This window comes from Solea solea, chromosome 14, assembly GCF_958295425.1.
Source record: "Solea solea chromosome 14, fSolSol10.1, whole genome shotgun sequence".
NCBI lineage: Eukaryota > Metazoa > Chordata > Actinopteri > Pleuronectiformes > Soleidae > Solea > Solea solea.
This window is the reverse complement of record NC_081147.1, coordinates 12,116,777-12,129,734: the sequence shown is the minus strand read 5'-3', so window position 1 is coordinate 12,129,734 and position 12,958 is coordinate 12,116,777. Positions and strand designations below refer to the sequence as shown.

The 12,958-nt window shown below is 40.9% G+C and overlaps 1 protein-coding gene across 2 annotated transcripts; it reads left to right on the top strand.

The window, feature by feature from the left end:
* Positions 1-1,594: 1,594 nt before the first annotated feature.
* Positions 1,595-12,665, top strand: sncb (synuclein, beta). Of its 2 annotated transcripts, none has more exons than XM_058650655.1 (6): positions 1,595-1,739; positions 3,927-4,057; positions 7,377-7,406; positions 7,519-7,604; positions 10,301-10,387; positions 11,850-12,665. In XM_058650655.1, the coding sequence occupies exons 2-6, from the start codon at positions 3,937-3,939 to the stop codon at positions 11,877-11,879; spliced, it is 354 nt and encodes a 117-aa protein (XP_058506638.1). In that variant the 5' UTR covers positions 1,595-1,739; positions 3,927-3,936; the 3' UTR covers positions 11,880-12,665. The 2 variants fall into 2 exon arrangements, with proteins under 2 accessions (XP_058506638.1, XP_058506637.1); XM_058650654.1 differs by having other exon boundaries at positions 1,597-1,739; positions 3,924-4,057.
* Positions 12,666-12,958: the final 293 nt, after the last annotated feature.

Genomic DNA, 12,958 nt, shown 5'->3' with positions numbered 1-12,958 from the left:
AACAGTACTGTGCAGAAGACTCAGGGCTCCTCCAGATTTGCTGTTTTTATGTTTGTCAGGTGGCATTTTTTGAATGACTCATAAAACATGTGTATGATAAAATAACATCATTAATGCTCAACCATAAACCTGAATAAACCTTTTAAGACTTTTTTCACAGCAGATATTTGTCCACATGAGGGACAAACACATGGTTCCACTCCAGGTTTAAGAGAGCCAGTGTTGTGCTAAGTAGGTCACACTAATTATTTTAAAACTGCTTACTGGTTTTTCTGAATATGTTCCAATAAAGTGGTTGAGACATAATTACACTGTATGGTCAGTGTAGCCTTAACAAATCTGAGGCCTAAGACTTTTGCATAATGAATGGAAGGATGAAAATGAAGGTCATTATGGTTGTTTTCTCTTTGCTGCCCCTCACAAACCCTCTGAGTATGTTAAATTTTGCTGAAAATTGTTATTATCTCTCTCTCTCTCTCAGGGTCTGACATATGATAGTGTCCGAGAGCCAGAGGCACAGCCTCATGCTCGCAGACACCAGATGAGACAGGACAGGACAATCCAAGGAGATGTAGGGTATCTGGGATTTCCTCGACTGAAGGGAGGTTGAGGCGAGAGGGGGGAGGGGGGATATTTCGTAATCACTCGCCCACTACAACTGGAATGGCGTCACTGCACTTATTACGTCAGGCGGTGGGGGTAAATATAGGAGGCGGTGGTGATGCTTTTAACCCTTTGTGTCTTGAGGGAAATGTGTGGGAGTGGGCAGTAGGTCAGTCACAGTCTTCACTTTTTACTGAAAGGTGAGCTCAACGTTTAGTGTGTGATATTGTCTGATTTACAGACTGCTCAGACTGTTATTAAATGACATAAATTGTGTATTTGTTTATTATTTAATAGTATTATTCTATTTTATGAATTTATAAAATGTATCTGCATGTTGTGTCAGTACAAATATGGATTCACAGCAGCAGAGCCTTGTGTGGCTTCATGGAACATTAATCTACCCCCCAGTCTTTTCAACAAATGGTATCAACCTCAACTCTCACTCACTGGTCTTTGTAGTTCAATATTAGAAACATTACACACGTCATGACGCTTTTAATGTCACGTATAAGCCGCCTGATGTGGGCAGTTGAAATAAAAGATGCAATAGACTGTAAGGTCTAATGAAAAAGAGGTGATATCAGATTTCAGTGCTGTGCTGTGGTGTGAATTTAGATCCAAAATGGAGAACTTCTCCTCAAATCCTCATCGTCTTTAGTTAAAAAAAAAAAGGCAGATCATCACCTGTGAGTGTATATAATGGGAGTGTGTGTGTGTCCAGACTATAGAGCATTTTTGGATCTTTATAATGTAGTATTCCATTTTAGTCACATTACATGTGGGCACCTGGAATTAGAGCTGCAATAAAAAAATAAAAAAATAAAAAAGGGGGGGGGGGGGTAGAGTGACGTGACGTGGTGTGCCTTTGTTAACTCTTTGCTGCCTGTGCTGTAGTAGGTGACAGCTGAGGCTGATCAGCGGTGTAGGCAGCCGGAGAGAGGGGAGGGAGGGGGTGTGGGGGTGGGGGTGGTAGTCTCAGCCGCACCGTGAAGGGGGCCGTCCCTGTTGGTGGAGATCATCCCGAGGAAGGCCCACGTAGTGATCATTTGAAGATATCTCCCATTCAGGCGATAGTTAGACTCGACTGTGCGACACCATCATAAGGGGACAAGTCGAAGGCTATTTGTACATAGGTAAGGACTCGTTTTCTTCATTGATTCTCCTTTATTCATTATTATTATCATTATTATCATTATTATTATTACAACAACACACAGAGGTCACCACCATTTAACGAGCGTCGTCATATAAAGCTTTAAAACTGAAATCACATTCTTGCATGTGCGTGTAGATGTGAGTCCTGTGGCTTCTTCTTCTCCTTCTTTAACCTTTAATAATAATAATAACCGTGTATGGAAGACAAAGGTGAAGATGTCCACTGGTGAGAAATGGTGGACATCTTCACGCTTGACCCGTAACATGTAGGACGGAGCCACGGAGGTTTGACGAAAGAGCAGAAATGGAGCTGTCAGTGTGTCAGTCTGTCTCTCTGTCTGTCTCTCTGTCCGTCTGTCTGTCCGCAGCTGAGCACAATGTTTCCGCTCAGGTTTCACATCCTCACGGTTCTGCGCCGTGCAAATATCACGCACAGGACTTCGTGATTCCCTTCCCCCAGCAACGTTGTGTCGCTATTGATTTAAGTCCTCGTAGTGTACAGTAATGTGCGAACAAGGGCCTGGGCTTTTTTTGTCCCGTGTCTCTGTCTCTGTCTCTGTCTCCGTCTCACACAGAGTAGCATTTCAGGCGAGCAATAATTAATGAGCACATCACACAATTAACCATTCCATTCAAATCTTTTGGCCGCTGAATATTTCATGCATTGACGAGGACGTGAAACGGGAGGTTGAACGCATGAGTGAGCACATCCACGGCTTTTACTACACACTGACGGCTGCAGCTCCCGCTGCCTGCCACAGGAGGCGCTGCTGCCTTCTTTAAAACATACATCTAAAACATAGTCACAGTGAGACCGATCATCCATTACAATAAAACCGGTCATCTGTTTTAATAAAGGTTGTGGATCAGTGTGTGAACACATGCATGATTAAAAATATGTGTAAAACAAAAAATAATAATATAATGCAGTATTAAATGAAAGCAAGTGAACATTGTTGACTGAAGTAATGTATCAGGATTAAAGAAAGACAAATGGCAACCACATTTTAGTAAAATCCTGTTTTAATTTAGTTGGATGATGGTCGGGATACAAGGATACAAAGGTGTCATTGTCTTATACATAACCCAAGTCAATAAATGTGGGCTTGTCTGTCTGCTTTTATAATATTCTGTGCAGAAAATGAATAGATGAATAGGAAATGTAGATAGAAATGACCTGAAATAACAATGTACTCATAAAAAAAAAGGAATATGTGTAAGGACGATATACAATAATGGGTGTGAAATAGGAAAAGGAAATGTCATTACTCTCCTTATCCATATGAGGCGTGTATGTCTGCCAGTACTAAATCATTATACACAAAATTATGAACATTTTCAGTAGATAAAAGACACCAGAGGATGATACCGATGTTCACATAATCTATTTAAAAAAAAATATTGATTCCATATTAAAATACCTAAAGGCTGGACTCATGTTACACATTTTTCTAACATGATTTAACGTTCAATGTCTAATGTCCAGAGGTTTTAATTTTATTGTTAAACAAGAACGATATCTATTGGAACGTTTTTACGAATTAAGTTATATTCACTGACTTATTTGTAGTTAACAGCATCACTGCATGCTTGAATTTTAAAATCGTAAAATGTATAACATAAGTACAGTTTTTTATTATTTTTTTCAATATTTCAATAAATAAATAACTGTTGTGAACAGTTATCAGTAACATCTTCTGGTAGCTTTTATTGACTAAAATGTTCAATAATTTTGTGTTTAATGATTTAGTAACACAGTCCATTTTGTGTCCTGTCCTGTCCACAAAAAAGTCAGTGAATATCACTTAATTAGTAAAAAAAAAAAAAAAAAAAATGTTCCAATAGATATTGTTGTAGTTTAACAATAAAAATAAATCTAGACGATAATAAAACACTAGATTCTCATGAGAATCTCATGTGTGAATATCACATAGTGCACACTGAGAAATGATATTACTGGTCTACTTCAACCACTGGGTCACAACATTACAACATATTCCTGGTTTTAATGTTGTGGCTGATCGATTTACATCTCGATAATAATTGAATAATGTTTGCAATCAAATGACATTCATGTATAAAAACACACTAAAAATGTGTCATGTGTTCACGGTCAGCTGCTGTGACTGTGACTGACGCACCTCTGGTCCATCTCTCCACAGTAGCTTGGCCAAGATGGATGTGTTTATGAAGGGTTTGTCTAAAGCGAAAGAAGGGATGGCTGTGGCTGCAGAGAAGACCAAGGAAGGAGTTGCAGTTGCAGCTGAAAAGACTAAAGAAGGAGTAATGTTTGTAGGTAAGATTATTTACATGCAAATCGCTCCCTCTCACACACACACACACACACACACACTCACACTCACACTCACTCATCTGAGACCCCTGCTCCAAGCACAGGGAGCAACAAAAATGATTTAGCTCATGCAGCATTTCCATACGTCCTGAAACAAATGGTTAAATTATACAATAGCTTTCTTCACTGGCTTGGTAATTGGCTGCTTCCAGTATGTGTTCACTAAACCTGCAGCCTGGTTTTGTTCAACATGGTAATACAGTTACAATGAACTAACAGTTATAACTATGTCACCATATTTGTGTTAGTGGAGTAAATGTGTGGCGTTAGTTTCTTTGGTTCATTTACTATAGCAACAGTAAACGGTCTTAATCATGTATGGGTCAGTGTCATAGTCAGACACGTAAAAGAGGCACAATAATGTCAAATAATGCCAGGACTTTTTATACACGTGCTTCTACTTCTCTCCTCTGAAAATGGCCTGTTTGATGATACACTGGGATATGGATGTACACTATGTGAGGATCTGAGTGTCCTTTTCTCTCTCGTCTTGACTTTTCTGGGCGACAGGCAGGAGATGGGAACGCGGGTGGGGGTGGGGCAGCAGGATGGTGGGAGCAGCTCTTGCCACATGTCCGTGTATTTTGTGGCAGCAGATTGGTAAACAGCCTAAGCCCTGTGATCACCTCCTGGAGCCACGGGCCAAAGGCTGCCTAATTTGTAATGTAACACCATTACACACTTCCACACAGTTTAGAGGCTGTGAATGAGATTATTGACCCCGTTTAACATCTTTAAATCATGATTTAGGAGCGCACGCGTGCTGTGGAGGTAGACAGACTCCTGAAAATGCAGCAGGGCAAAAAAAAAAAAAAAAAAATCGGCAAATAAAATCTCTCATTTTCCATTTTTCTCATATCGTACTTCAGTTTCTGTTGTGCTCCACCTGTAAAGGCCACCTGTGTGTAGCTGGACAATGATACATGCTTATTCGTCTATCTCAATATTCGTGAATTAAAATGTTGAAAAAAAGTATTATAACCACGAATCAGAAATTCTGACTTAAGTTACATGTTGATGAATATTGAATTGTTCAAAATTTCAATTTAAATTCATCATGGTTTCCTCACCTTTAGATATCTACACATAGCGTCAGGATTTTCAGGCCATTTTCAAGTAAATGGTCAAAATAGTTGCTAAAACATTGTCTGTTAATGGACTAATTGTTTTATCTTACATGAAGTGCACCTCCCAGCTTGAGGTAATAACCATTTTAAGCTCCAGTATGTAAGAATTAGTCAAATCTCATGGAGAAAGTGCACATTGTAACAAATGGAGGACTCCTCTGTTCACTCCTGTCTTTTCAGGACAGTGCACTCTTTTAGCTTGAGTAATACGATTTAAGTGCAAACTACAGACTCTGACTGGTTTGTTGTTCATAGAAACATGGTGGGGAAACATATTAAAAGGAAACTAAAAGGAAACCTATTTATTTTAAAACTGTTTTCAGTAAACATGGGCCCCGATCTCGTAGCATCGATTCACCGATTCATCTGCTGTGGGTGAATTCAGGAGAAAACTCCGGATGAAGTTGTCAGATGTGTCTGCAGTAGAGATGGAGTCTAATTACGTCCACATATTGCACACCGTGTCCCTGTCACACGTCAGCGCAGCTGAACATGTCACAGCATGTACAGGCTCTGCATGTTTCTACGCCCCTCTACTTGCCTTTTGCCTGCTGCACACAGGAAGCGCATTTCTTTGGCATCTGTGTGCTTCTGGGCTGCTTGTAGAGCATGGTGGTGCCCTAGAAAGCGGCGTATGATTTGCTTGAAGGCTCCTCTTGGAGGAGGGGTAGGAGAGCTCTGATAGGTCTGTGGCCCACCTTTTGACAGCGGCTGCTGCTGCTGCTGCTGCAGACCGCCCTCCCAGCTGAGCTGAGTAAGACAAGAAGGAGTGGCGGCAGTGAGAAAACCCTGCTGTACTAGATGCCATTTAACGTCACAACAGTCTCATTCACAGAGCGTTTGTCTATGACTCAGTGGGATATTTACACACAGTATTATTTTGAAATGCAAGTGTCTTTATTCTTTGGTGAAACCTCACAGTCACACCCCGTCAGTGTCAGTATATGACAGTTAATTACACTATTGCCCACATCTGTTTCACTTACATCATCACTTTGATGCCAACGTTCGTTTCTCAGCTGACAACAGAGAAATGATGTTGTTTTGCATTGAGCTGCATCGCTCAGCTAAAATAGTCCGTACCATTAAAAGTGATAAACAACAATTTTTTGAAATGTCACCATTTTCTGTTTTACCTAGAAAAACTATGATGGGGGAAACAAAGAAATTACTTTATAAAGAAAATGGTGGGAATTCAGACATTGTCCTGAATAAAAAGAAAAGAGTGAAAACTCCCCTGTTAATTAACAAAAGCTCGTTAACAAAAAACAATTTACCCAGGTAAGGTTCACAAAATCAAATTTTGCCTCACTGATCCATTAAAGACTATAGGATTTTACCATATAGTACATTATTTCATTCTGTTCAGCTTTATTTGAGATTTGATCCCACTTTATTGAAGTTATAAGACTGGTTATGGTTTATCCTATTGTTTTGTTCAATGAAACACATGTTTTTCAGATATAACAACTACAGCTGTCATCATTTGTATGGCGTCTCGTCCATGTGTCTTATGCTTTTCAGACTGGCCTTCTGTAGAGACGCTTCTGCCCTTCTTCATTCTTTTGTTTCTCCTCAGTTGGTTTTTAAACGTCTTCAGGGACCAATAAGGCATGTGACTGCCGAGAGTGGAGAGGATGACAAGGCTTGAGTGATCAGAACCACTGAGCTCTCAGTAGATTGCCCAAATAGCTCGACGGAGTGCAGTGTAGATTGATGACATCTGCAGAAGGCCAGAGAATTGAACAATGCCTGTGGTTGTGGTTGAAATCGGCCACAAGGTTTAATAAGGCCTTTCAATAACGGCAGAGAGAAGCTGTGATTACTCTGCTGTGCTGTAAACTTTGAACGGTGAAGTTTTTCATCAGGGGGCTTCATTTATACGTCAGGTTTATCATGGTGTGAACAGAATTTACTGCTGCTTTTCATTGTTTTAGTAAACTATAACGTCAGTAAGTCACAAATCACGGCTGACTTGTCAGGTTAGTGAAAGAACGAGTCACTTAAAAATAGTGTATTGAGGGATATTTAGACTGTGTGGAGCGGATGAATCATAGAATCCCTTCATACACACACAGGAAATAATATATGAAATGTTGATTTTGCTAACTTGTGTCTTTTTCTTGTTCATTTAGGTAACAAGGCCAAAGACAGTGTGGGCACAGGTGAGTTTTTACCACTGTTTGTCAAACCTTTAGATAATTACAGTAAGTTGTATGTATGTTTATGTGTGTGTGTGTGTGTGTGAATACATGACACTTGTATGTGACTCTACAGTGGCCGAGAAAACCACTGGGGCTATGGGGAACATCGCTGCTGCCACTGGCCTGATGAAGAAGGACGAGTTCCCCTCCGACATGAACGTATGTACAACGTCAACATGCCTGCCCGGTACATGCATGGTGACGGTGCGGCAACAGCTCACTGTTAATCTCCACTGAGCCCGTTGATGTTTGCTCACACATGGCACAGTGCTTCTGCAAGAGAAAGAGAAACCTGATCGGTTCCCGATGCAGCGCTCACTTACAGTTGGCGAGTCCCTGTAATCTGTTTCCATTAGACTCTGGACAGTGGCTGTGGCACAAGCCAAGATTTATACGCCTGATTAATGTGCACAAGTTTGTAGTCTGCATTACATTTATTTTATTCATCAGCCATCAGCAGAGACACTTTCTGTAGCTTGCCATAAGGTTTTTTTAAGATGATTTTTACATTGTTTATGAAGAGTAATTCAAAAAGGAATGAATTTCCATTTATTTTCCATCCATTTAATGATAAATACGCACTGGCCTTGTTTTATACTAGCTGTGTTCCTGAATTTCAGGTCTCTGGAGCAGTGTTCCTCAATCGTGGTCCTGGGGACCCACTGCCCTGCATGTTTTATAACTTTCCTCGCTCCAACACACCTGATTTTAAATAAATGGGTCAATATCAGGCTTCTGCTGTGCTTCCTGACCATTTGAATCAGGTGTGTTGGAGCAGAGAAACATCTAAAACATGCAGGGCAGTGGGTCCCGAGGACCAGGATTGAGAAACACTGCTCTCGGGGATAAATGGTTCTTTCACACATGCTTCTCTACACTCACAGTTGCCCTCAATCTTTAATAAAGAGGCGTAGGCTAGTTTCATTGTTCAGGTGCCTTTGAATGACCTGAACAGTCTCTCTGTGGGACTATCAGCTCTCTTTTTTCACTACATCATTGTCCTGATGACCTCTGCTCGTGTCTCTGCATAAATCAGGTCCTGGAGATGAGACGAGAACTGTGGGGAAAAAAAATTACTTTCTACAAACATAGAAAGAAGAATCTAATTTGAGTAATGCACATTTTTATAATCACAGCCCGTCTTGCTTCTGTGCTCTTTAAATGGCCTGTTCGTGTGCTGTTAGCTTGTTGACATCCAGTCCGTCTGTTAGTGAGACAAGGAGCGTGTCGTCCTGTCCTTCAGAGCTGGACCCTCTAATCTAGTGAATCTGACTGTCTGCTCTAACAAGCCTTCTCTGGAAGGCGCAGTCTGACTGATAGAACTACTCATTTTAACAACCTGACAACAGGCCGTTAAACTGCTGACATTGTTGTCACAAGTGCAGAGCGATGACTGTACGAAATGATGGACAGCAGGACAGTTCCCCGAAAGTGAAGCCAGAACATCTCAATCACCCTCTGATGTCTCACTGGTCATAAACCCCGCCCCCTCCTTGGTAGCGCTCAAACTACACGTCAAGCAAATTTTGTAAAAAAAAGTAGTTTTTTTTGTCTCACACAGATGTATGATGGAGCGATCCATTTAGTTTGATGCTATAAAAAAAGGGGGGTTGAGATGACACGTCATGACTGACAGCTGATTGATGAGATGAGCGTTTCAATGGGACATTGATACGACAAACAGTGACTTCAGCAGAGATTCTGGCTCCAAAAGAAATCGCTTGCACAACATGGGACTGCCTTTGTCGTTATAGCTTGGCTTCATTGTTGCAAAGCAGGAGGAAGTTTGGTTTGCTTCAGGTTACTTTAGGTCACACATTCACAAATAAAACATCAGAGAACAATAATAACTTCAAATAGAACACGCGTGCTGGTGAGTTAGAAGCCTACATCTATCTTTATATACAAACGATGTCAGATTTAGCATGTTGCAGATTTAGCTGGGCTGTACATCCACTTAAGTCAAGTCTATCCTGCTGATACACTCATTTTAAAGAGAGAACTAATACTGTACTTTAAATCCATCCACCTATACAAGACATTATACTTGTAATACTTTAAAGTTGCAATACTGTTGCTACATGATCTTATAATACTGCTTTGAGTCTCCACTGAATACAGATGGTTGCCAAATCACACTCAAAACTTAACTTACCCTCTCATTTATTTACATAAACCACCTTTTGTCCCAGGCAACAATCATACTGATCAATGTATTTTAGTGGAGGTTTGTAAGGCCATGCTAATCATGTTGATGGACTTACACCAGCTTGATACAGCACATGGGATTATGGCCTCGTCTTCTCTGACCTAATTGACTTGATTAGTGCCGGGTTTAAAAATAAATGTGCGGCGACCCACTAGCTTTGTTTTCAACGCCTTGTAGTAGCAGGTGCTGCAAAGACGGAGGGCTGTCTGTCTCACAAAGACCTCAGACAGTGGTACAATATGGATAAGGACAACATCTGTCTCTTTGTTCCTTTGTGATCAAAATAGTGAAATAAACAATGAGTTGTCTACTAACGTGAGTCCAAAGCCGGACAAAGCCAATTTCACTGCTGTCCACGATGTTACTGTAGTTTATTTATCCCACAAACAACTTCCCACTGTTGAAAATATACGCAGCTGGAAATAGAACCAAGAAAAATGTGTAGCCTGCTGTTTGAAAAATGATACTGATCCTTTAATCAATAAAACTATGTTTTATTTTTATTGTGCCGTAAAACGAGACCATGGAGACCATGGAGCTCCCTGCAAATCATCACAATTTGAGGATAGAAATCCACACTTGTGCAGAAACACGTAAGGATGGAACTGTTTTTCATTTATTCCCTTTTCGCTCTGTCTTTGTGCAGCCTGAGGAGTATGGACAGGAGGCCATGGAGGGCCAGGGAGAGGCAATGCTGGAGCCAGAAGGAGAGACATATGATGAGACCCAGCAGGTATTCAGCCAACACGACACAGTGTCTGCTCTACATTCGTGCATCTCTCAGGTCTCAGTGTTCAAATCAAATCACGTTTTTTCCTCTTTGTACGTCACACACAAAAAGCTTGAGAAAACAAAGCGTCAGTCAGGCCACAGGCAGCGAGGAGGAGTCCATTCACATATAGCGGGGAAACAGATTCACTCATCAGTATTCAGCAGCTCTGTGCGGTTACTCATTTTACATGGATTGCATTTCAATAGCACTTCACACTTGCCCTCCACTTGTGTCCCACACAAACACTGCGGCTCTCGCTGAGGTAATTCTTCTTGCCTCTGGAGATAAAAATGGTGGGTTTAACGAGCCAGTTGTATAGTGAATATAGCACCACCTACCTACACACAATGTCGGGTGTGTGTCGTGTGTGAGCGGAGGTAGGATGTGAGTCTGACACAGATGGCTATTTTTGGAGTTTGGCTGCCAGGAGCGAGACTAACCGTGTCGGATCCACTGCTCTGAAAACTGATCCTAAACAGGTGTAATATTTAAAGGAGAAACGGGTCAAATTCATGTTAATATGGAAATATCGGTGGAAGGATTTAATATTAGATATTACATGATCTGTTATAATGTTTTCAACTCGAATTTTCCCTCCTCATTCTCGCCTACTTGTGGATTAACGCATTCGACGGAAAGAATCCGAATATTTCCTGAGATGCATGTTAAAAGTGAATTTCTCAGGAGCTTGTATCATCCGTGTCCTCCTCCATCTCTCTCCCCCTCCTCTGCATCTCGTTCCCCTCCCCCATCTTCTGCTACACCAGCAATGTGCTCGCTCTGCCTGAATGGGTGTGGTGATGACGCTCTCTGCCTTGTTGCATTGTGGGTAATGTCAGGGTCTCCCTGCATTGCTGTAAATATGGAGTCTTGACTGCTGCACAGTGAGCTGAACCTACATGTGAATGTATTTGAAAAAAAACAAAAAAAAAACTGCCCACCCCGTATGTGCACACGAATCTGTTGCTGCAGAAGATGACCCAAGACTATTGTACATTCCTGGAGGCGGTGTTGTGGGTTTTTTTCATGGTCATGTGTGAGGAGGAGGAGGAGGAGGAGGAGGAGGAGAAGGAGGAAGAGGAGGAGGAGGAGTGTGCAGGGTTACAAGGATGAAGGGATTGTGCTCACGACTCCTCCTTGAGGCTGCTGTAGAGTTGTGCTGCCCTCTGCAGGCTGCAGAGAGACACTGACCCTTCTATCTATCTATCTATCTATCTATCTATCTATCCATCTATCTATCTATCATCCATCTATCACAGAGCTGTCATGTCTTCCCATAAACCCTCTGTCATATACAGTCTCCTTCAATTGTGACTCAATTTCAATGAAAGTCCTAGAGTGAGGATTTAAATTAGGATTTTAGTTCACCTTGCTGCTGACGTGACCTTCCTGTCACTGAAAATCTGCTCTTTTCTTTTCCCAGGAGAGCCAGGACTACGAGCCAGAAGCGTAAAAAAAAAAAAAAAAATCACCATTCCAAGCCACCATCCAACCAGCAGCACAATAATATTTCTAATAATAAAAAGGACAAATGCTGAAACTATTATAATTATACCCCGTTGCAAAAAAATACAACGAAAAAGACAAGCATTCCCACTGAAAAAGTTCTTCCTTCAAGACAAATCTTTTATTATTCTATATTGTAAATGTCATGTTATAAATGTAATGTGTTGGGTGTAGGTATTTATTGAGATGTAGGATTTGTCCTCTCAGTCTCATTTCCTTGACTCCCTCCCAATGAAATGAGACCAGAGCCGGGGCTTGTGACTTTGTACTTGTGTGTATCTGTATTTAGAAATGTGCAATAGATGTTCATCATCTTCCAATGAGACATTGGGAGTGAAAAAATAAATATGTCCGGTTGCAAGCAGATAAGATTACAATAATATTCCCTTAAGTGTCGACAATGCCTGTTTGTGGGTCTTTTCTTTTTTGCATTTCTTTGGAGATTTATTTGACTGTTTTTGAAGTTAAGAGTTTTTTAAATTGTATCTTTATAGTTGCCTGTGAAAATCATTCCAGTAAACTATCTGTTAGAAATGGACAGAGTATACATGTTTGTGTGCGTGCGTGTGTTTGTGTGTACTGAAGAGTTTAACAAGTCAATATATCATGTCTTGACATCATAATGGTTGTCATATCAAAATGTGCTTTAAATTGCAGGACTTGTCAATATTAAGGTTTATGTGTTAAGCCAGACATACAAATCCTCTGTAAATAAAAAGTAAAAAAAAGAAACCATCTGTTTTTGTTGTTTAGTATTGATCACTCGTTGGATTTGAAACCTCTTGTAACCATTTCAGTTTTCCTGTTGATTCAAATGAGTTCCTATTATGTACGATACTCACATGCTTGTTTGGGGGTCGTTTGGACCACAGGATTTGTAGAATCTGCTGAGTGGGCTCTGGGCCCTGGTAGGACACTGGCATAGTTGGGATGCCAGTCTGATCAGGTCTTTGGGCAGGTTTTGTGAGTTAATCCAGATGGAACGTGCAGGGTCGGGGGTGTCGGCCTCAGACAGAGGGTATTAAA